This window comes from Sphaerodactylus townsendi, linkage group LG02, assembly GCF_021028975.2.
Source record: "Sphaerodactylus townsendi isolate TG3544 linkage group LG02, MPM_Stown_v2.3, whole genome shotgun sequence".
Classification (NCBI taxonomy): domain Eukaryota; kingdom Metazoa; phylum Chordata; class Lepidosauria; order Squamata; family Sphaerodactylidae; genus Sphaerodactylus; species Sphaerodactylus townsendi.
The window spans coordinates 48,436,193-48,460,177 of record NC_059426.1 but is presented as its reverse complement, the minus strand read 5'-3'; the positions used below and the strand labels follow the sequence as shown (position 1 = coordinate 48,460,177).

At 40.6% G+C, this 23,985-nt stretch overlaps 1 protein-coding gene across 1 annotated transcript in view; it reads right to left on the bottom strand.

Moving 5' to 3' along the window:
- LRP1B (LDL receptor related protein 1B) overlaps positions 1-23,985 on the bottom strand; it is a 353,740-nt gene that overhangs the window by 138,807 nt on the left and 190,948 nt on the right. The window contains exons 36-44 of the mRNA XM_048484494.1: positions 18,535-18,724; positions 16,936-17,140; positions 12,261-12,453; positions 9,889-10,014; positions 2,986-3,114; positions 2,649-2,768; positions 1,438-1,551; positions 1,105-1,254; positions 851-973 (exon numbers count right to left, since the gene is read on the bottom strand). Of these exons, the coding sequence (XP_048340451.1) occupies positions 851-973; positions 1,105-1,254; positions 1,438-1,551; positions 2,649-2,768; positions 2,986-3,114; positions 9,889-10,014; positions 12,261-12,453; positions 16,936-17,140; positions 18,535-18,724 (1,350 nt within the window). The remainder of the gene's footprint in view (positions 1-850; positions 974-1,104; positions 1,255-1,437; positions 1,552-2,648; positions 2,769-2,985; positions 3,115-9,888; positions 10,015-12,260; positions 12,454-16,935; positions 17,141-18,534; positions 18,725-23,985) is intronic.

Here is a 23,985-nt window from a genome sequence, read left to right as displayed (position 1 = left end):
ACATATGCTATATAATACTTATATTGGATTTATAGACATGCAATTTGACATGCAAATAATTTTTCTTACAGATTTTTTCAGATTTCCTGCCTGAAAGCTACAATCTTTCTATATTGCTTTCTTCAGCCTTGAATAAGCAAGCGAAAATGAAAATGTGGGTTGTTAAATGTTAGAATTAGTCATGAAAGGTCAATCTTCTGCCAAACTAGTTCTCATTACAAAGAGTTGATTTAATCTTCAGGTGAAAACTTCTGCAGTATGACAGTATCTATCAGAACAACAAAAGGTGATTATCATATCATGCCTTCAAAGTACTCAACTCAGAAGGTTCAAAGAAGTCACGTGCTGTCCTGCATAACACCATGTATATAATTTAGCCCCACTGGCCCTTGAATCTATCAGTTTTGAAATTCAGTTAAATCTGTTTTCTCTGCCACGTTGGCACAGAATGGGACAGTGCGAGAGTGCTATCTGAGAGCTGGATGCCCTGGCCAGGTATTCCAGGGCCCCATAGTGACTGGTCGTGGTGGATTTGCCCGACTGCCGGGGTACATGCCTAGGGAGGGCAAATCCGCCACTATAAGCCTATGCCACCTCCAAAGAGGGAATTGCCCCCCTGGATTGCAATGCTGGTAGTTAATATATTGCTTGAATTCAGCCAAAGAAATAAACAATTTCCATGGGGCTCTTTCAAGCCAATCCTCCTCATAGGGAAGTTTTGCAACTGTCACAGCCCAAGTTATTATTAATATTTTGATAAAACTAACTTAATAATTAGAATTATTTTGATGTAAAGATTGTAATTTATCACTGTTTTTCACAAATATTCATGGTTTAGAAAGTTACTCACCACAGTGTAATTCATCATCTCCATCTTCACAATCTTTCTGGCCATCACATACCCAAGTATTCAGAATGCATCTCCCATTACGACAACCAAAATAGTTGTGTTCACACGTACGTTTGCTTCGAACTATGGGTTATTTAAAAGACAACATATTTTCATCAATATATACCATTAATAAATAAACAATAGACTAATAGGCCTTTATTTAATTTGTTATTGTGAATAAATATTTAAAGTACTGTTATTTTCCCAATTACCTGGGCAATTTAATTCATCTGTATAATCGCCACAGTCATTGGATCCGTCACATAGCCATTCTGGTAGTATACAAAGTGAAGTAGAATTACAGCTAATAAATCCTGAAGATTTTATTCCAAGTTTATAGAAGTGAGCACAGTCTGTGTTATCTGAGGAACAAAAACGCAAATAAACCTCATAATATAAACATTTTATTTTCTGTTTATTGCTATTATTTACTTAGTAGTGTTCACTTAACATATACAATTACAGTATTGCCTTTTATCAAGTAAATTATATTACCCATATTAATTACTCATCAAATACAAGTAACAGAAAATGGAATTTCTTACTACAGTTCTTTTCATCTGAAGCATCCAAACAATCAATGATCTGATTGCATTGTGCTGATTTTGCAATACATGTTCCAGCTGCACAGCGAAACTCTGCTGAGGTACATCCCGTAGCTAGAGGAGATAAATATACTACTAATTCTGAAATGTAATTTTGTTTAAAAACAAAAATTTCCAATCAACATGTCCACTATGCAGTAGAGATACTTTAAGATTGGCCAGGCTGCACTAGGCTTTGAAACATTTGTTTCACCTCTAAGGCCCCTTCCGCACACGCAAAATAATGTGTTTTCAAACCACTTTCACAACTGTTTGCAAATGGATTTTGCCATTCCGCACAGCTTCAAAGAGCACTGAAAGCAGTTTGAAAGTGCATTATTCTGCATGTGCGGAATGAGCCTAAAAGGGATAGATTTCTTCCATGACTCTATAAATAAGTGTGAGGAAAGTTTTTCAGGGTCTCTTAGTGTGTGCAAGACATTGTGTATAGGGGTGCATGTTCAAATATTTCCAATCTGAAACACCTCCTGAAATCTTCCTTTTGTTTCAAAGGGGAAATACCCAATACAAAGCAAGGCATTCTTGAAATCCCTAATTTCCAAAATTTATCACTTGAAATTTCAGGATTGTTTTCAATGGGGCAATATTTCAGGTGTCCAGACAATATTTCAGTTGTTTTCAATGGGGCAATATTCCAGGTGTCCAGACAGTAGAGGCCTTGTCTATTTCCACTGTTTTCAATAGGCAGTAGAACTGACATTCAAGTTGCACGGTAAAGTCTACTCCAGTATTTTCATGGATAGTAGAGACTTGACATTTGATTTTTGACAGGGAGGAACAGTGTGTATACAGAGGGTTTCCACATCCCCCATCCCCACTGGTGAGGGGAAATGAGGACCACATCCAGAAAGATGATTAGCCTGCAGAAATGCATATTACTTATGCTATTTTAGGACATGTATATCTGTTTGGTCTTCTCTGATATTTTATGCCAAGGGAAACATTCAAAAAAGTCACTGTTACAGCTCAAGAGTCAGTGAATAATTTGTAAATTATGTCATTTAAGCCAAATTTTCATTATCTATCAGAATTTTAAACAAGTGCATCTCTCACTGCCCACCACATATATTTAAAACAAAATTCACTATACATAATAGTAGACAAAGGCACTGTAACACAGAACTAAAATGTAGAAGAGCCCCAAATCATACCTTCACAGCCCAATTCATCTGAGTTGTCACCACAATCATTTTTGCCATCACATACTTTAATGGTGGAAATACAACGACGGTTAAGACATGGTTTAAAACCTCCCCGGCAGTTTCTATTTTCTGGTGAATTAAAAAAAAGGCACAAGCAAGTGATTATTTACATAAAATTCCTTTACATAGGGTTGGATGAGATATGGGAATCTAGTCAGCATTCATGGATAATAATTATTGCTAGGCAGAAACACAAGTCTCTCTCAGAAAGGTGGACTATAGATGCTATAAACTAAATGCTTTACAGAAATGTAACCATTAAGAGAGACAACAACAACCCACTTACCGCAATAAAACAACTTTTCATCAGACTTGTCTTTACAGTGCGCCATGCCATCACAGGAGAGCTGATAATCAATGCACTCACCATTTCCACATTCAAACTCAGAGTAAAAATTGCAAGAATAATTTTTAGCTGAAAGAGGAAGCAACAAATAACAAAGCTGAAATTCCATGTTACAAATGCAAGTCTGATGTTGAAAACCAACTGCAATTGTGCGGTTGATTAAATTAAAAACATTGCACATGTGGGACCCACAAGGACTTGTGAGGAGCATCTCATTTTCCTCTCTCAATTATCTCTTCTTTCCCTTCCCTGAAATCCCACATAGCCTTTCCCCCTTTTCTGCTTCCTTCTCTTCTTCCCATCCATCGGCCAAACTAACTTTATCTACCCTTCTTCTTTTTTTTCCTGCAGACTTTTACCTGGGGAAAGCATGGTCAAATTATTAGGTACTGAATGGCAAGCCAGGTCCAGTTGCATGGTAGGGAATTCAAAAGAACTTGCACTTTTCCCCTGTATGATTCTCCCCACACTACTTCCTCTTTCGCTCCACTTGGTAACCCTCATATCTTCACCTTTCCTTGCTACCTTTTCTCTTTCTCACAAGTCAACCAACCAACCTTTTAGCTACTTCTCCCTCTTCAATAATAGTTACTATTTACTTATTTTATATCCTGCTTTTCTACACAATGGAGACTCAGCCAGCTTACATAATTCTCTTCTCCTCCAAGAGCCCTGTGAGGATGGTTAAGCTGTAAATGTTTGGCCGGCTCACAGTCCCCCAGTGAATGGTCACAGCAGAGTGGGCATTTAAATCAGGATCTCCCAGTTCCTAGTCTGAAATGCTAACTGCTACACTTGCACTCACAGGGTGGCTGCTGTGAGTAACACAGGTTGCATAGTAGCAAGTTGCCCAGCAGCTGCTGTCAGGCCTGCTCTTAATCAGTCCTCTGTCAAAGCCCAAAACAGTCCTGGACAGGATCCTTCCACCTGCCTTTTCCTGCAAACCTGGGGCATTTCTCTGTTTTCTCTATCCATGCTCTCAAATTCCACATTAGGTTTCCACAGAGCTAGATATATTGACAAACAGGAGAGTAAAAAGAGCTTGTGTGAGACTACCATTTCCTCTTTTCCTCTTTCCCTTCTGTAGGAGTCCCCATGGCCTTTTCCTGTTTCCTTTTCTTTGTCCCACCCATCAGTTAACCTATATTTACACCCAACATCTTCAGTTTCTCCCTTATCCCTCCCCCGGCACCCTATATCTGGCAGCATTATGGCCCAGTTGCATAGGCCCCTTCCACACATACAGAATAATGCACTTTCAATCCACTTTCAGTTAACTTTGCAGCTGGATTTTACTGTGTGGAATAGCAAAATCCACTTCCAAACAATTGTGAAAGTGGATTGAAAGTGCATTATTCCGCATCTGCAGAAGGGGCCATAGTGTCAGTCATCAGGTGGTAGCCAGTTGAACAGTGGAGACCCTGCATGGACTTGAAATGGCACCTCATGTCCCTTTATAGTCCCTTCTCCACACGGCTTCATCTTTGCCTCCTCTTGGAAGCTCTTGAATCCTCACTCTCTCCAGTTTCCTTCTTTTCCTCGCACCTCCCCACCAACCTTCTTTTTATCTGCCCCCATAATTTATACTCTGCCTTTCTTCTCAATGGTGATGTAAAGAAGCATATATCATTCACCTTTCTATTTAATCCCAAGAACAACCCTGTGAACAAGGGAGAACTGCATTTAAAAATGCAAAAAAAAAAAAAAAAGCCCTCGCCCAGCCTGTCCTGGCCCTGTCCCCCAAAGGAACAAGAAACAAAGAAAGACGATCAGGGTCTACTTGATCCTGTCTCTTCCTCCTAAAGTAGGAAGAGAAGGCAGGGGGATTGGCTAAGGTAGGCAAGGGTTTCTTCATCTTGCAAAAGGCTTGCATAAGGCAAGCTGGGATGGGCACTGCTTCTGCAGCCTCACATGAGGTGGGAAGTACTGCTGCCTCTCTCCTCACACAGTGCTCAAGCCAAGCTATGCACCACTGCTGCCTCCCCAGGGGTTACATGAGATGAAGTCTGGGACTGGGCTGTATGCCATTGCCACTGCTACCATCTCTTCCAGGGCTTGGATGGGCTGAGCTGGGTGCTGTTGCCTTCCCTGCCTTGCTTCATATGGAGCTTGGGTGGACTAAGTTGTGTATAGCCTCCCCACCTTGCAGAGAAGGATGCTGCTGAGCTACTGGGAGGTGTCCCATTTCTCTTAATTACCTATCTCAACTGCTTACAAAATAGGTTGTGCTGAAAATGTCTAATTGATCCAAGGCCACCTAGTGAATTTCCACAGTAGAATGTTGATTCAAGAGCCTCGCTTCAAACTCTAAAATTACACATCACTGGCTTTTATACGATGGTTTCTTTTAAACAATAGCATGTAGCCATGCCCAGGAGAGTCAAGCAAGTCAGTTGGCAGCAAATCATTTGGTGGCTGCTACAAGGCCTGCCCCCAATGAGTCATCATTTATGATGGCTATATTTTCTCACCAACTAGTCATAACTTATGACTAGTCTCTCGTTCTTCTGACCCACACTTAGGACAATGACGAATCTTCCCAAAAAAGTCATTTGTTGAAGTCAGAATATGGCAGAAGAGAGGCTGAATGAATTAAGAACTGAGAACTGTTTCTCTTTTTGGAAAATGGTAAAGTCAAATTGATAGGGAGGTTTCAAAATAAACTTGGAAGGTAATATGACAACAGGAACGAGGAATTTTTCTCATGTTGCAGAAAGTTCTGTCTTGTCTGTTCATGACTCCAGTCTCCTGGTTTAAGTATCCATATATTTGGCTACATTGAGAGTTAGATATATCAATATTAAATGTTGTATTTTTTTAGATTGCAAAGTCGTGAAAGTAAATATTTTCATTATTTTAAGATTATAATAGAGTTCTAGTACTAGGCAATATAGAACCTACCCATGGGGGAGTAGAAAGCATGCTGCACCAATTTATGAATTGTACCCATGTTGCCATTTTGCAACTACATGCCATTGAGTCAGAGCAATTTTCTGTTCAGTTCAGAGCAACTGACCTGGGAATAATTGAATTGTGCATTCTAGTATCTTAGAGCAACCTTCTTGGAAATCATTGTATTGTGCATTTTAGTATCATAGAAAAAGTATTTTCTGATCTGTGGAGGACTAGTTTGATGTGTGACTGTTATTTTGTCATATCAGAAATACAGTAAGAACAATAATAGACACTTTTGCATCTTTGAGGTCCTTTCTGTACAACAAATGTATAACGGGTTGCAGCCAGAATAAAGTGACCTGTTTTCCTGTTTTTGCATTCCCATGTATCTGTGCAAGCAGTGATTGGAGCCTATGGAAACAATTTGGGTTGCTGTCGTGCCTTCTTACGGAGATGACTCTCTTTTTTAAATTTACTTCCCACTCATGCATAGCTACGCAGGCATGCACAAATGAACCCCCCACAGCCATGCTGAAGTCTCATGACATGACCATCTGCACCTGTGTAGCTACGCAGATGTAAGCTGCAACAATTTTTATAAAGGAAAATGGAGGTGATTAAAGCATCTCCTGCTCAGCTGTTTGTCTGGATTTTTGAAAAGACTTGCTAATAGCGCGATTCTCAAAAACCCAGTTTGGCGGAAATAACATGGGGCAGACTCGTTTAGGGGCAGGGTCTATGAGAAGTTCCCCCCAAAACGAGTTTTTTACTGTCCTACACCCGCATTGGCCTGTGCAGAGTGGACCTGAGTTTCACAGCCATACTGCTGGTCCAATCCACGATTTCTTCTTATTCTAAGCCAGACATTTCAGACTATACCCAATTATTAAAATCTTCAGAGGTTGTAAAGGTTGTAAAGTTGATTGTATTTGGCCAACAGCGATATAACAAAAACAACTGCCCAAATCAAGCAATAACAAGAGCCCATCTTCAGAATCTATAGAGTTCTCCTTGAGTTTGGCACAGGGATGACAGGAATCCAACAACAGATCTCATTCTCCTTCTAACAGCTCAGATAGGAAAACTGATAGGTAGCAAGGCAACCAGTCTATCAACAGAATCTCTATTGTATCCCATATAAAGCCGTCCGAAGAAGACCAGTCCCCTATCTCCTTTTGGTCTAAGTGTCACAGCTGAGCAAAGCAACGTTATTACACATCTTTTCATCCAATGCAAGGGTTATTGAGAAGTGCAAACTACAAATCATGTGATTTCACATTGACTTGCATCGTCTGCTGCTCTCAAACCTATCCTGCCTTGTTTAAGGTGACTGCGTACGTTTATCTGTTGCTCTACTCTATTCTGTGAAAAAAGAGAATGAGCCCAAATCTGTTGTCTCCATCCAGAGGATCAGGTATTGTGAACAAAGAGTCATAAACTGTGATATTGGCTATAACTATAACTAAAGGCTACCAATGTGCCCCTAGACCAGTGATGGGATTCAAATAATTCAACAATTGGTTCCGGTGGTGGGATTCAAATAATTTAACAACTGGTTGTTTTCAAGTTCCATTTTAACATTTGATTATGCTCTTCCTTGTATGCTGTGTTTTCTTTTATGTTGTACACCGCCCAGAGCCCTTCGGGGATGGGCAGTATATAAAACAAACAAATAAGTAAACAAACCATTAAACCTGTGGTTTGTCTGTCTGTTTTATATTGTTTCACTTAATGAACAATGAAGTAATATAGATTAAAATTCTGTTAATGAAACAGTTCAATGCCTTTGGCATGCATAAACACCTGGCCATTTTGCAAGTTATTTACAGTTGAGCACTTAGTACAAATAAGCTATCTGGGTCACTCTCAATGATATACTGTGAATTGATTAGTGATAGTTTGAATAAGATACTGAAATAAGCTATTATTGTGAGATACTGATGTATTAATTACATTTACTTGGAACCATTGCAAATCAACTGCCTGTCCATACAAGATCAATTGATATCTACAGGATATGATTTTTACAGCTAGTCTAAGATTGTGCTGCACTACAGCAGTGTTACAGCCTTAATTAACATGCTTATTATCAATGTAAATCATCTGTATGACCCACTGTATCTCAGTCCAAACAGGAACAGCTTTAAGGTAAGGACCGCAAATCTATACTACACTGACTGTAAATTGATTTACTGACATTTTATTTTAGATCAACCCTATATTCATAATAACAAAACTGAAAACATTTTAATTCTTGCTGTGGTCATATTCTTTAAAACCATGCTGACATAATGAAATAAATGGTACACTCTAGAAAGTATTTATCAAAAGCTGGAGGTAGAAACACCAAGATAAATAAGTAGCAACAGATGTTCACAGCTGAAGAGAGTTTGAAATATTCTGGGTAAACACCCTGGTGTGTGAATTTGTTAGACTATTCTGAATATTTCAAAATGCTACTTGGAGATCATTTATTCCTGCTGTCTTTATATGTGTGCATTTAAATCCCACTGCTTAAATTTTATGTTTTTTATGTGGAATATTTCTGCAAGCTGTTTCAGGTCCCTTTGGGGGAAAATTCAGCAAAGGAATGGTTAAATAATTAAATAAATAATCACTGCATATACATATTGCCAGAATAATATCACCATATGGAATTGAGCTGTGTCATGGTTCTCCTCCGCAACAGATCAACCCTACCATATAGTGGACTGAGACTATTAATAGGAGAATTAGGATGTTAGGGATTCATACTCATCAGTTCCCTGCCAGCATGGTCAATTGGCCATGCTGGCAGGGGCTGATGGGAATTGTAGTCCATAACATCTGGAGTGCCAAAGGTTCGCCACCACTGCCCTAGATTGTAGTTGTCACAAGACTCTTGTTTATTTTTGCTCTAGAGAGTAAGGTTATTAAGAAAACTCTCTTGATTCCTCTTTACCAGATTTTCCCCTGAAATCCAATAGTCCCTTTAAACTGCTTTTTGGGAATTTGGAGTCACGTTTTTAAACTATTCTGTTTTGATCAGAGAATTTCAAAGAGACAAGGGCAGGGAGGGAGGCTCTAAAAAAATTCAGAATTTCACTCAGTAGATGCCCAGAGACACCCAATGTCTTTCCCAACCTTCCTGTATTCCTACTAGAGCACCAACATGTGATGTATAACATAAAACAAGACAAAGGAGAAGGCATAGCTGGGCTAGAGTGCGCCCTGTGTGCACTCTGTGTTTTCCGTCCCCCTCTACGGCGCCCTGCCCCCACGCCCCCCATACTTACCTTACTTCAGCCTAGAAAAGCAGCCTGTTCCCTTCAGGCTGAAAAAAAACCTGGTGGGAACTACACTTTCAATGAGACCTTGGGTCTTGCAAGGTCTCCTGGGAAATGTACTTCCCGCCAAGTCGTTTTCAGCCTGAAGGAAACAGGCCACTTCTCCAGCCTACACTATTTCAATAAGGTAAGTGTGTGTGGGGGTGCTGCAGTGGGGGGAGTGGGGGGAGTGGGGTGCCGTGGGGGTGGGGGTGATTTTATGGGCCCCCATAGGCATGTGCCCGGTGCAACGCGCACCCCCCAGCCCCCTGGTAGCTCCACCTCTGTGAAAAAGAAGAGTACATCCCCTTTCTCTACTGTAAGGAGACTCAAGGGGGTTTACAAACTCCTTTTCCCTTCCTCTCACAACAACAGACATCTTGTGAAGTAAGTGTGGCTGAGAGAGTTTCAAAGAATGGTGACTAGCTCAAGGTCACTCAGCAGGAATGTAGGTGTGGGGAAACAAATCTGGTTTACGAGATAAGACTCTACTACTCAGGAGCTTTTCCAGGGGTTTATTGCTTTTTGAATTTTAACAAATGTGAATTTGTAAGCCACCTTGAACTCTTCAAAATGCTGGGTACAAATAATAAGTAGATAAAAGCTGAAACAAGATAGCACTGCATGAAATGATAATACTTACGCACACATCTATTGTCATTTATCAGTATTCGATCACCCCTGCATGAACAATTTACATGTCCATCAGGAGTGAGAAGACACAAATCATGACACCCTCCATTCATTTGGGCACAGGGAGACAATTCACCTGAAAAAAGGAGGATTGTATCAAAATATGTTTTTTAAAGTATCAAACAATCTTCTCTCAAAAATTTAAACAGTTAAGTTATCCCACTGAAACACAATTTTCTTCTAAGCCTTGCTCTCATTGTATATAGACAATAGGAGTGGTTTCTCTGAGGCTCTTCACCTGCCATTTGGCTATCGCTTTTCTTTCCACCCAACTCTGGGAACTTCAAAAGTATATTATCAATATCACAATATGATTTCTAAGTTGTCAGTTATGTTGAAAGATACAAATGCTGGGAATCTACTGTCCCAAACCTCATAACATTACATACATCTTTTCTGGCCGTCTGAGTGGCTATTCCAACAGGTAAGACAGCAAATATACGGCTGAAGGAAACTTGCATCTAGGTCTCCCTGCTCTATCCTATACTCCATTCACCACACTAATACAACATTCATAAACTACTTGTATTGGGAAATATATTGTTTCTGCTTGTTCTTATTGGTCAACAAGTTGTCATGAATGCATACATACACACATAAAGTTTGTGTATGTATTGTGTATGTGCACATGTAAATTAAATCAAATAATTGCAAAATTACATTTTGAAGATGAATATGAAGGAACTTGTGATTTCAAACTATACATAATTTTGGCTACCTATTATATGAAACAAGCATTACAAATTTGGCTAATGAAAACAAAACTTCTGCATCTAAGTGGGACTTCACTGCAGAGGGTTGTTTAAGAACCACGTGTCCTATCCCTTTGCTAACAAGGGAGATGTTAACACACAGTATCAATTTTATTTCATTACACACAGTATTTCATTACGCACAGTATCATTACACACAGTATCAATTTTAAAAAATGAAGCAGGGCTCTATTGCTACAAGCGCATGCCTTGGCAAAATAGAATTGCTTCCAGTTGAAGGTTCAGCTAATGTAGCTGAAAGGCACCATTATCTTCACAAAAAATATTTATAGCCTCATGGTAGCATTATAACATGGCAAGCACAGTTTGGTATATGTAAACCTGCTGCCACTGCCACTTAGGTGAACCTAAGGAGTAAAGTAATTAACAAATTTTCACCCCAAAAGACTAAAGTCAAAATGCATCATGTGCATGAGAACATTCTAAACCAGAGGTTGGCAACCTTTAGCACCCAAAGAGCCATTTGGCCGCATCTCCCCAAGCCTGGCCCCTGGCCTCCGACCTCCCCAAGCCCTGCCTTCAGCCAAGTGGGCAGGATAGACAGTGGCGGCAACGCCAATGAAAGCAAATTGCACTTGGGATGCGGCGAGTGTGCCTCCTTCCTTCCTTCCTTCCTTCCTTCCTTCCTTCCTTCCTTCCTTCCTTCCTTCCTTCCTTCCTTCCTTCCTTCCTTCCTTCCTTCCTTCCTTCCTTCCTTCCTTCCTTCCTCCCTCCATCCCTCCCTCCGGCATCCTTTCCTCTCCTTCCCAGGCGCCAGATGAGGTAAGGAGGGGAAAGGACACCGGAGGGAGGAAGGAAGGAGGGGGTGGGGAAGGAGGCACACTCGCCACATCCAAAGTGCAACTTGCCGTCGTTGGCATCGCTGATGCAGAGATGCAGTACGAGGACGAAAGAGTCGCATGTGGCTCCAGAGCCGCAGGTTGCTGACCCCTGTTGTAAACAGATTCCTGCAAAAATTGTGTACCCTAGACCAGGGGTGTCACTCATTTGTTACAAGGGCTAGATATGATATAAATGTGATTTGGTCAGGCCAAGTCCTGGGGGTGGGGGACACGGCTGTTGAGGCTGGCCCCAGAACAGCACCTGGGTGCCACAGCATATTTTAGAACAGTGATTCCCAAAGTGGGCACCACCGCCCCCTGGTGGGTGCTGCAGCGATCCAGGGGGCGGTGATGGCCACAGGTAGAAACATTAATACATATATCTTTCTGTTTAATTGCTATTAAAATTTAAAAAAATTAATTTCCAGGGGGCGCTAAGTAATATTTTTTTCTGGAAAGGGGGTGGTAGGCCAAATAAGTTTGGGAACCACTGTTCTAGAAAGTACACTATGTTGGCACTCCAGACATACTACTAGACCCTTGCTTTGTCAAAATTGGAAGTTCTTAGTAATTTAAGCTGGCAGTCCTCTTTGATACAATAAGCCTTTCCTTTATTAACAAAGTTATTAAACAAGGCATTAAAGTATGATTAATTGAAGTAATAATAATTTTATTGAAATAATTAAAATACCAGTAAAGTAATATTAATTTTGTACAAAGTAACTTACAGCTGTTAGTGTCATTAGCAACAGCTATGATGCCCATTGGTTGATGTGGTATGTCAGATCTAAGTATTTTTGTATCTCCACCTGTATATTTATTGGATCGCAGAATAGCTCTTCTCACCCAGTCTGTCCAAAAGATCCAGTCATCATAAACAGCTAGACTGAGAAAAGTGCCAGGTCCAGACCTGACTATCACCTAATTAAAAAAAAGAAATTCCAAAGATGGAAACACTTTATTAACGAACACCTTCAAACAGGGTGATTTGATGCTTAATGCTGCCAACTCCGCCACCCTCCTTGCCGAGGTTATGGCCACCAGAAAACAGACCTTCACTGACAACAGAACCAATGTGGCCGTTGCTAGTCGCTCAAAGGGTTTCCCCATGAGTTGTGACAAAACTAAGGATAAAGAGCATTGTGGGATCACTATTGGCACTGGAGGATATGCACAAACCATTTAAGAATTCTCATGATATTATATGAAAAAATGGTACTGTCCTGAATCCCTTTATGGTAGGCCAAATTCAAATGTGATTCCAAGCTATTCCTTAGAACTGAGGTAGCCCTCTGCCAGTGATGAGAAGTACCCAGATCTGACTGGGATCCAGTCAGAACTGACCCAGCCACTTCCTTCACAGATGAGTTGGATCTCACACCTTCCACTTCTGTGAGAACTCCTGTCTCTTGCACGATCAACAATAACCTCTCCTTAAGAGCTACTTTCAGTTTAGAAGTCCTATCAGCTCTTGCCCTTGCCGTAAATTTCTGGAAAAATTCTTCAGGCTGAGGCATTACGCCTTTCACCAAGACATAACAAACAGAGGGCACGTTCATCAATGTGGATTATTCAGAGGCGTAGCAAGGGGGGAAAGTGCCCGGTGCACTGGTGAGTCCCTCTGTCTCTCCTTCTGCAGCCCCTCTGTCTTTTCCTGTCTCAAAAAGTCTTTTGGCCTTCCAATGTCCTAAGCTTTATATGTGACTGTCAGGCAGAGGCTTATCTAGGGGAAATGAAGCCTGGTACAAGATCTGAGTTTTCCACACACCCCCACATGACTAAATGGCCTCCGCTTGGGGACATTTGACCCCATATGTTCCCCTGGACAGTACCGCCATTGCTGTCTATTGTCAACTGTCCTTCTCTTAGCTAGAACCATTTACATTTCTAGGCACTGGATAGCTTCATGCTTGAGTTGTAGGCTACACCCACTCCTCCTTTTCCTTCTTTTCTGGCTAGCCAGAAAAAGGCACTTCAAAATCATGGCCTGCTCACAATCTCTTATTTTCCCATGCATACCAGCTTAGTACAAACAGCTCTACCACAGAGTAAAACAAAGTTAATAGTACAGAAAACGTTCATGAAGAAGACAATGTCAAGACTCTGCATATAATTCCTGGAGACAGGGGTAGACCAAAACAGTGTGGTCTACCCCAGTAGCATATACCACATAATTCAAGAGGCAAATTCCATTCTCCTCTGGCAGATGTGAAGATTCTTACAGCACAACTCAGAAAATGGACTGCTTCACTGGCATTGCAAAAGCCATGCTTTCTGGCACAATTTTTGCTTGCCTTACAACTCTAAAAGGCACAGGAGACTCTGGCAGATAACAAGTCTGAATTATTAATAATATCCCACAAAGGCTGCAATCCAAAGAACACTTTCCTGGGAGTAACTCCCTGAATAAAATGGGACTTACTTCCAAGCAGACCTAATTAAGATTGCTCCAGAAGAATTCTTCTCATATGCTGGGGTCAAGAAGGTCAGGTAACATATTCTCTCTATTTTCTTCCCTGGAAGCTTTCTAGCCTAGACCACTATCCGGCACAATGATAAGAATATCCTTAACTCTTTGTTGAATTGTGTGTTTGGTTTTGTATTTGTAAGGATCAGCTGTGTATAATAGTGAGAAAAATAATGAAAAAGCTCTCTAAATATGTTCATGGCATATTTTATCTTACTAGTTGACCCTGCATTAAGAACAGGTCTGACACAAAATGAACACCTATTTATATGAACACTGCACACGACTACCGTCTTTTCTCCCTTCCCCCACACAAATAAAGGGTGATAAAGAGAATGAAAAAATTGCAATGAGGGTAGAGAAATTTCACTTTAGTGCCTTCTCTGAAGACAGAGCTGAATGAGCATGAATGTGCACACAGCAACAAGGCAGAACTCTGGTCTGGGATGGCGCTGTGGATAACACAAGTAAAATGGTAAGTCCTGCAAACTAGTCAGAAAAAAGGAAGCCCTCACTTTGTGTCCCAGCAGCATGACAGTGACAGCTTAAGCTGGAGTCCAGTAAGCTGGTTCTGCCACAATTTGCAAATGTGAAGTGAACTTCACCAGCCTGGGGCTTCAAGTCCCTGCCCATAACAAAAAGCCTGGGTAACTAGCAAGATGGGAGCAGACATCTCTTCATAGTGTGTGTTTGCCTCTGCATGCATTTAGAACACAAACAAATGCATGATAGGAAGTTCCACTAAGATCATGTATTATGACGACCCATCTTTGCCAGTCACTATGATTACAAGTACTTTAGAGTTGCCTTGAGTTTATAAACTTGTTGTAAACTAGAAGACTTCTTCTTCTATCTTCTCCCATCCACTACTTTCTTCCCACATCACCAAGAGTTTCAGAAGTGTCACAGGAGTCAAATGAAAGAGCCATAGGCAGTTCCCATGCCAAGGAGTGAGTATCATTACATGAAGGTATCTCAGATCCATCCTCATCTCTGATCTCTTGGCCCTGATCTACCTTTATCTGTAACAGATTGCAATGTACACACAATTGGGAAGTATTTTTAAAAATCTCATCATTCTGTCCTCAAAAGGGCCACCAAAGTGGGAAACAAATTAAAAACATAATAAATTTACATCTTAAAAACAATTTAAACCCACAAAACAAATATTAAAACAATTAAAACTGGATCTAAAGTACACATTAAAAACCATTAAAACAACAACTAAAACATTGAGCAGGAAGGAGGGATCAGTGAGACAATGCCAAATGAAACAAAAAAGTTTCACCTGCTGGCAGAAGTTGGCAACAGAAGGGTACAGATGAGTCTTTCAAGGGAGAGGGTTCCAGAGTTTTGGTGCCATGACTGAGAAGATCCTCTCTCAGACTGCTATGTGCCTAAAATGAGCTGAAGAGTTCTAGATGAAGGGCCTCAGAAGATGACAGTAGAGGTTGAATAGGCTCATAAGGAGCAGGCAGTTCTTCAGGTATGTTGGTTCCAAACCACATAGGACTTTTGAAAGTCAACTCAAGCACCTTGAATCGTGCCTAGAAACACACTGGCTAAGACTGAAGTGATACAATCCATACAACACATTCCAGTCAACATTATGGCTGCAGTATTCTGTGCCAATTGTGTACCCATTTCAAGGGCAGCCCTATGTAGACTGCATTGAAGTAATCAAATCTAGATGTAACAAGGGCATTTAGTAGTTGCCAGATCTATACTGCCCAGATGGAGATGCAGCTATCTATCCAATCAAATATGGTAAAAAGCACTCCTAGCCACAGCCACCACTTGCTTATCCAGCAGCAGATCTGGATCCAAGAGCACCCCCAAACTACGGATCTGTGCCTTCAAAGGGAGTACAGCCCTAATAAGAATAGGTGATACTGAAAGTTCCAGATCAGACTTTCTGCTCCCCAGGAGAACTTCCATTTGAGGATTAAGCTTTAACTTATTAGTCCACAATTACTCCAACCAAGTCTTAAAAATCAGACAGAAGTGTGAGATAGAGGTGCTATCCACATATCAGTGATAGCCCAAATCTCCTAAATGACCTCACCCAGTTTCATGAAATATTAAAGAGAATAGGAAACTAGATAAAGAACAATGCACTGAGCAGCAGTCTCCCAGCACTACCGTCTGAAACCAGGTAGGATCGCAAAAGGGAGCCTCTCAGTTCAGAAAGTCTTTTACAATGCAAGAATGATAAAGAGGGACAAAGCAGGGTCCTTATTCAGTAGTAGATTCTTCTGTACTGGAAAAGAGTGCTTGTTCTCCTGACCTAATTAAGGACAACATAGGAATTAGGATATATATCCCCATTATGGATCAGTATTCTTGCAAATGAACAATCAGAAGTCCAGGGTGCTTTGTGGATTCCAGGCTGAATGGCCGTGTTCTAGCAGCATTCTCTCCTGACATTGTGCCTGCATCTGTGGCTGGCATCTTCAGAGGATCTGATAGTTGGAAAGGAAAGCAAGTGGAGTATATATACCGGTGAGTAAAGGTCAATAGGTGAGGGCATCTGAATTGGAGTGGTCTGGCAAGTGAGTAACAATGAAGTGTAGCATGTGAGTAACAAAAGAGAGAGCAAGGTCAATAGGTGAGGCATCTGAATAGAAGTAGTCTGGCCTTTGTTCCCTTTGATTATCTGTAGTCATCCTGTGCCTGTGTGGAGCTAATTAGTCACTGTCTTGACTCTAGTGTTTTTCAAAACTGGCAGCCAAATTCTGTTCATTTTCATGGTTTCTTCCTTTCTGTTGAAATTTTCCATGTGCCAAAGCACCATGACTCAGTGTGATGTTATGATTGTGATTTGTTCTCAGTAGGGATTAAAAGAGAGTGACAAGTACAGAGAAGATTTTGTAAAGCTTATTTTTGATTTGTTATATATAAGGTTTAAACATTGTAAATTTAAAAAAAAACCTTACATTTCTATGTGATCCATCATATTCACATCTTTCAATTTTCCCCAAACTGCCATCTGAAAAGTATAATTTCTCTGATCTGTGATCAATGGCTAGTCCATTTGGCGTAAGGATGTCTGTGCTGATGACAACTTGTGCATTTTTTCCATACAGTGTAGCCCTCATGATGCTGGGATGCTGCTCATTCCAATTTGTCCAGAACATTAAACTGCATTAAATAGAACAACATTTCCACATTTTAGAAGACAAATTTCTGCAGAGGCATAAAAGGTAGCATGTTACACCTTTTAATTCTCAGTAGATATTTTAAAAGGCTGGAAAAATAAAAATCAATATAAAAAGTGAATAAAAGTTATCTTTAACCATAGATAGGCAACATAGATAGGCAAACATGCTAAATTCATGTCCAGTAACACCTTAGAGACCAAAAAGATTTCTGGTATGAGCTTTTGAGAGTCAAAACTCTTTTTATCAGATCCTCAAAGTTCATACCAAATTTTTTTGTTCCTAAGCATCTGACTCTATCTGTTCTACTGCAGATAAACACTGCTACTATCTCCACGAGTAAACACATGAATTGTACATGTCCTATGCTTAGTTATTGTAGTTTTTTTGACAGAAATGAATGGAAATCACAAAGAATGGTATGCCGATAACCAAAATAATTTTAAAAAATATTTATAAAGCTATCAAGCCATTCTGATCCTTTATAAATTTAAGGTTTACTTAATCATTAGAAGCATCATAAAACTTCAGTAACAATAAAAATAAACTACCACCACTTATTTCATAATGCTATGTTCATATATTTTTGATTAATGTGTATGTTTGCATCAAAAATGAGGGGAATGCAGAGGTGTGTTGGGGAGAAATTGTACCTGGGGACAACCATTTGCCCCCCCCAGGCCCCCCTATGCTTGGGGGAGGGACTTGGGGATGGGGCAGCTTGTACAGGCACCGCAGCAGCAGGCAGGGTCCTGGGCTGGCCTGCTGCCATGGTGCCTGTCCGAGCCACCTCTGCCTCCCTGCAGGCTGCCTCCAGCAGAAGCCAGCCTGCAGGGAAATGAGGGGAGGAAAAGGGTGCTGTGGTGGGTGACCCAGGAGGTGGCTTGTTGCTGCGGTGCCGATCCAAGTTGCCTCTGCTTCCGAGCCTCGCCCAGAGGGCCCGGGGAGGGAAGGAGGTGGCTTGGACGGCTGCTGCATATCACCTACGAGGACAGAGAAAGTCAAATGACCCCCAGTTTGGTGCGAGGGAGGGGGGGAATTTTGTGCCCCCCACCGGTGCACCCAGGGTCATTTGACCCCCTTTGTCCCTATGGGCAGTATGCCCCTGGGGGGATGCAACTGCAGTAAAGGTAGTAAAAGCTTCAGGAAGTTGTGTGTGCTCTAGTGTCAGGATTTTCCTTATTTATTGGAAAAATTTAGTATATGCTCCTCATAACTTAAAAGTAGAAGACAGCATAGTGAAACATATACCATTTCCAAAATAATTTTCAAAAATCTCCAAATTAAAACAGCATTAAATAATGGGGCAAAACTAAGGAAATTTGCTCATTCCTAATATGAAATTCAGAGACTAATTGGTATAGATATGACACTTACTTTTGGCATTCATCTAGGGCTAATACATGTGGATGGTCATCCTCAGACATTGTGATTACTGCTTCTCTGTTAAAAGCTCCTCTTCGTTTCTGATCCACTGTGTGCCTTGTAATAGAAGATGTAGTAGAGCTGGTCCAGTACAAAGTATCCCAAGCTCTATGATATGCAAGCCCTTCCACAGAACCTACATCTGACAAAGAATACATTTTAATTACTAAACCAAGAGAATTCTTGCCCAAACAAAATCTTTAAAATGTAAAAAAATCACAATTATGACACATAAAAGAAGCAATATTTCATCACATGTACCAGTACTGAAATTATTGTTTCAATTAAATTGTTACTGTTTTGTGGAAGGCTTTCGCAGACAGAATCAACTGACTATTGTGGGTTTTCTGGGCTGTAAAGCCATGGTCTAGTGGTTTTAGCTCCTGAAGATGCCAGTCACAGATACAGGCAAAACATCAGGAACTAAAACCACAGCTGCACAGCCCAGAAACTCTACAATAGCCTGAAATTATTACAATTTAAAATAAGATTCATAGCCGAAATAGAAATGCAACATGATTTATAAGTTATTCACACTGTTACATTTTTAAATACGAGAGCTTCTTACTGAACTCATATTAAATCTTTCGTGAAATAATGCATTAAACTTCAAACTCTACTGGCACACATGAAGAACATAGATTGTTATAAATACCGTAATAGAAATCCTGTTATATAACGAGCTCTGTGTAATCATATTTCTCACAGATATAAATACAGAGGCAAGCAAACATCAAGTTTTGCAACTTTCCAAAATTAAATTTCACTAGTTCCAAAATTAAATTTCACTATTTCAATAGTTAGTTATTTATTTAAAACTTTTCTACACCATTCAATATTGAAGGATTTCCAAGATGACTTCAAAATATATATTTTTTAAAAAAGAACCATTAAATCAGCCAAACATTCACAAAATTAAGTGCTTTTCCGTACAACTCACAATGTTTTCAAGCTGTAAATAAAACATTTTGTCCATTGAATTTCGCATTGCTTTTCCCGAAACCCTTTGATTTCAGAAACACTTCCAAACAGTTTTTGCCCGTCATTTTTAAAATCCATTTTACATTTTTTTTTGTGCAAAAATGTTTCCAAGATGGCTTCTCTCCCCAGTGCAGTCATCTTTCCTGCTGGCAGTTTCCCAGCCTCTCTGCCATCACCCAACGTTCCCCTAGGCACCATCTTTTCCCATCTATCAACTCACTCCTTTCCCCCTCACCTCTATTTTCACCATTTCGTGTGTATTTTTTGGCTGTTTTCGTTGAATCAGTGAATCAATGATTATACAGAGTTACAGAGAGTTGAAACAATGAATCAATAAAGCATTGTTTAAACAAATAAACAAACCCCCTCTTCACAGCAGTCATGAAAATTTTTGGATGAGGTGAGTGTGGACAAATATTGTTACAAGGGCGGGGGGATTGAAAACATGCTGGAGACGTTCCACGTGGCAAGTGCAGAAAATGCCCAAAATCAAAGTCAATTTTGTTAAAATATCTTAAAACAGTAAAATGGAACTCTAGAAAAAAATACAAAAATCAGAAGGGGAAGACCAATATTAATTAAAAGTTCAGTGATGTAAAACCATTTTAATGGTTTACCTAAAATTCAGGCCGTTTCCGCACGGCCGTGGAGGCGCCTCCACGCTGGCAGAATTCTTGCCGGCGTGGAGGCGGAGGCCGTTCGCAGGAAGCATGTGGGCGGCCTCCAGAGAGGCCGGCAGACGGCAGGCGGCTCCGCACGGAGCCGCCTCTTCCCTACAGTCCCATCTCACTGTGTTCCCGTTTAGGTTGACCTGCTGGCCGATGAAGCTCACCCACGCTGCCCTCCGACCTCCAGGGGTGGGAGGGACAGCATGGGCGGGGCTTCGACGGCCAGCACCGACGAATGGGACACGGGTGAGTGGGATGGGGAGGAAAGAAACAGCGTGTTCCCCGGGCGGTGCTGTTCGCGACCGCGCCGCCCGGAACATAAGCTCCCTCAAAACAACCCTTTAAAGGGTTGTTTTTTAGGGCGGCCTGACGCAGCCCTGGGGGAGGGGGAGCGCAGTCAGGTCGGCGCTGCTGCCGCCCCCAGGCCGTCGTTTTTGGCCCGTGCGGAAAGGGCCTCAGCAAAGTAGGCACAGGCAGATGCCTTTGGGGAAAGTGACCTTAAATCAGACCATCACCACAGAAAAGCTCCTATCTCTCGTCCCCATCTGCCTAATACGTAAAGAACAGGCTACCTACATAATGACTTCTGAAGACCATTTTAAAGTTTCTGTGTATTCTTCAAAAGCAACCCCATCTACAAAATACTACACTAAACTAATTTTAATGCTACCATCCACTAAGAAGCAAAATATATCATCTGCTAATTGTAGACCCAGAGACATTTTACTGCAACTTAAAAAAAAGATGTGTTTTCATAGTAACATGAAAATTACAAAAAAAACCCCAAACATATTTACTACCAGCAGAATGCACTCATCTCATATAATGTGTTGCTGGATTGAACAAAACTACAAATAAAAAAGAAAATTTATGAAATGGAAATATTGATGGCATTAGATGCCTAGAGCACTCATCATATTTATTCTGTCCTATTCAAGAAACAGCAGTTTATGATTTTTAAATGAACAGCATATTTAAATGAAATGAACACTAACACACTATAATATTAATATACAAATGGTCACATTATTCACCTGCTACTGACAATCTGAATTAAATCCGTAATATGGTATATAAGTGATTAACTGTCTACACAACAGAAAGCAACGGCTTATGATTTACAGAGGCAATGGTACAATGATCACATCATTACATTGCCAAATGCCATCTATCACTTTTACTGAAGTTAACGAAGATGGATTATATCCCACCAAAAAGATACAGTCTATAAATACTGTGTTCTACTCTTCATCTGACTTTCCTGGAAAACAGAATGGCAAAAACAAACACAGACACAAACAAACAAAAAATTGAAGAAAGGACATGAGGGATCCTTTGTTGCACATCTATAATTAAACGTTCAGTAAAAAAACAGCTGAAAAGCACCAGCCATTGCAAAGAACACTTCTAAATATGGTTGTAGCATCTCTTGCTTAATAGTAACATTTTATCAGAAAAAATATTGTAACGTCAAATATTTCCAAATACTTAACATGACATTTGATTCAGCAATAATCATTTTAAAACATATGACTAAAAGCAGGAAACCTACAAAAACCTCATTTGATGCTCTCCCACTAATTCCTCTTTCCCGCCCCAGGCAGCCAAACAGCCTCTTCCCTTTTCTTGGTTCCTCCTTTCCAACCTACCCACAAACCTACCTACCTTTATCTGCCCGCTTGCCTTTAGTTTTTCCTCCTCTCCTCCCACTGGAGCCTCCCACTGGGAAAACTCTGCCCAAGCTGTATGGCGCCAGCTGAGCCAAGCCCAATTGAACTATGGAGAACCTGCAAGAATTTGGGGGGGGGGGGGCGGAGGGTTACCTCACTTTTCCCTGTTTCCCCTCTTCAATTTATATTCTCTTCCCTTGCTCCTGGCAGCCCTGTATCCTTAAAAACAAAAGGTGAAAGGGGTACACAGTATCAAGCCCCATATCCTTTCTCTTCCTCAGCTTTCTTCTCTCATTTTTCTGAAGAAGGGATTCGCTGCTTTCATGAGATTTCCCAATGGATTCATGGCCCAAATAAAGGCAAAGAATCACTGGTGTAAAAGAAAATTATTATTGATTTACTGATGCTGTCAATTGACCCGTAAAAGAAATTATTATATATAACTTATTTAAATGCATTTTTTAAAGTTCAGAGATTTTTTCTTTAAATATAAGTCTTTTGACCACTATAATACTGCAAATGGTCAAGACTAATAGCTGCCTGAACAAATGTAGTCTCTGTCATCCTCACCCCACCCCCAGAGGTCAGGAAGATTCTTATTTTTCTATCATTTCCTGAATGGTTAAGAGGACATCTTTGTAAAAGTAACAGACTGATTGTAAAGGAACAGGTTTTGTAAACAGAATAGACTAAAGGGAACCTTCCAGAATGGAATGGTTCTGGAAGGTACTTTTATTATGAGAATAGTATTAATTTATTTTATTTATTTCCCAACATTTATATCCCACCTTTCTGATCTCATCAGAGTCACCAAAGAGATCAACTGATTAAAAACACATATAATAAAAACATGTTTTAAAATGATTTATCAAAATAATAGAGAAAACACTATACCAAAGTTTTCTGTTACTTTGTATGACTAAAAGCATTAAAAACAAACAAAAACATAATTAAAACAAAAGCTTCAAAACTTAAAAATCTGTTAAAATACAGAGCAGGAAGGAAGGATCATTAAAGGAATCCCAGATGAAACAAAACAGTCTTCACCTACTGATGAAAGACTACAACTGAAGGGAACAGGTGAGTTTCCAGAGTTGTAGTTCCATGTTCAAGAAGGCCCACTCCTAGGCATGTTACACATTTTTGGTCTGCCCTAGGATGAGCATACATTCCCTTCAGAGCAAAGTTTGGGTTCCGGACACATTTTTTCCTCTTCCAAACTCACCGTGCCAAGATCCCGGAAACTCCACAGTTCTGAAGAACAGGGAAAGTACAAGGTTTTTTTCTGTGGCTTTGCAGGGAAAGCAAAGCAGCCCTGGCATTTATCTAGCTAGATTCATGTTTGCTGCCTTCTCCCACCCAGGGAGGAGCAGTTCTGCCTACTCCTCCACAGGTACCTCTGGGGGATCAATGGTACATTAAAAATAACAATGCCAGCATTCCATTGCAGCAGAAATAGAACATTAAAACAGTTTTTTAAATTAAAAGAGTGTGAAAAGGCAGCAATCACCATAGCTACGTTAAATGACCCAGAAGCAAGGGAGACCCAGAAGCAAGGGAGATAGTGGGAGAGGTCCCCACTATGACAGTACATGGTTCTTTGCTTTTTCCCATTTGAGAGGATGGAAATAGTTCACCGCACTAGGAGATAATAAAGAGGTACACTGACTCTCCTTGTATCAAACCAAGAGCAGCAGGGACTTCTTAGCTTGCAGCCAGAGAAATGTGGAGGAGTCTCCACAGCACAACAGACATCTTTGGGGTAAGCAGACCATGTCTAATGGGCCCCTGATTGCAACTCTCCTGTTTTTAGAAGGCAGGTGCTACCCAAAGCAGGGTTGGGTAAGTTTATAAGAGAACAGGAGGTCCTTCAGATATACTGGGTTGTGGTCAATGTTTTACTATACATTAGTTCAGTGGTGGCGAACCTATGGCACTCCAGATGTTCATGGACTACAATTCCCATCAGCCAATTGGCCATGCTGGCAGGGGCTGATGGGAATTGTAGTCCATGAACATCTGGAGTGCCATAGGTTCGCCACCACGGCATTAGTCTATCATTACAGTAGCCTAGTATGTACTAC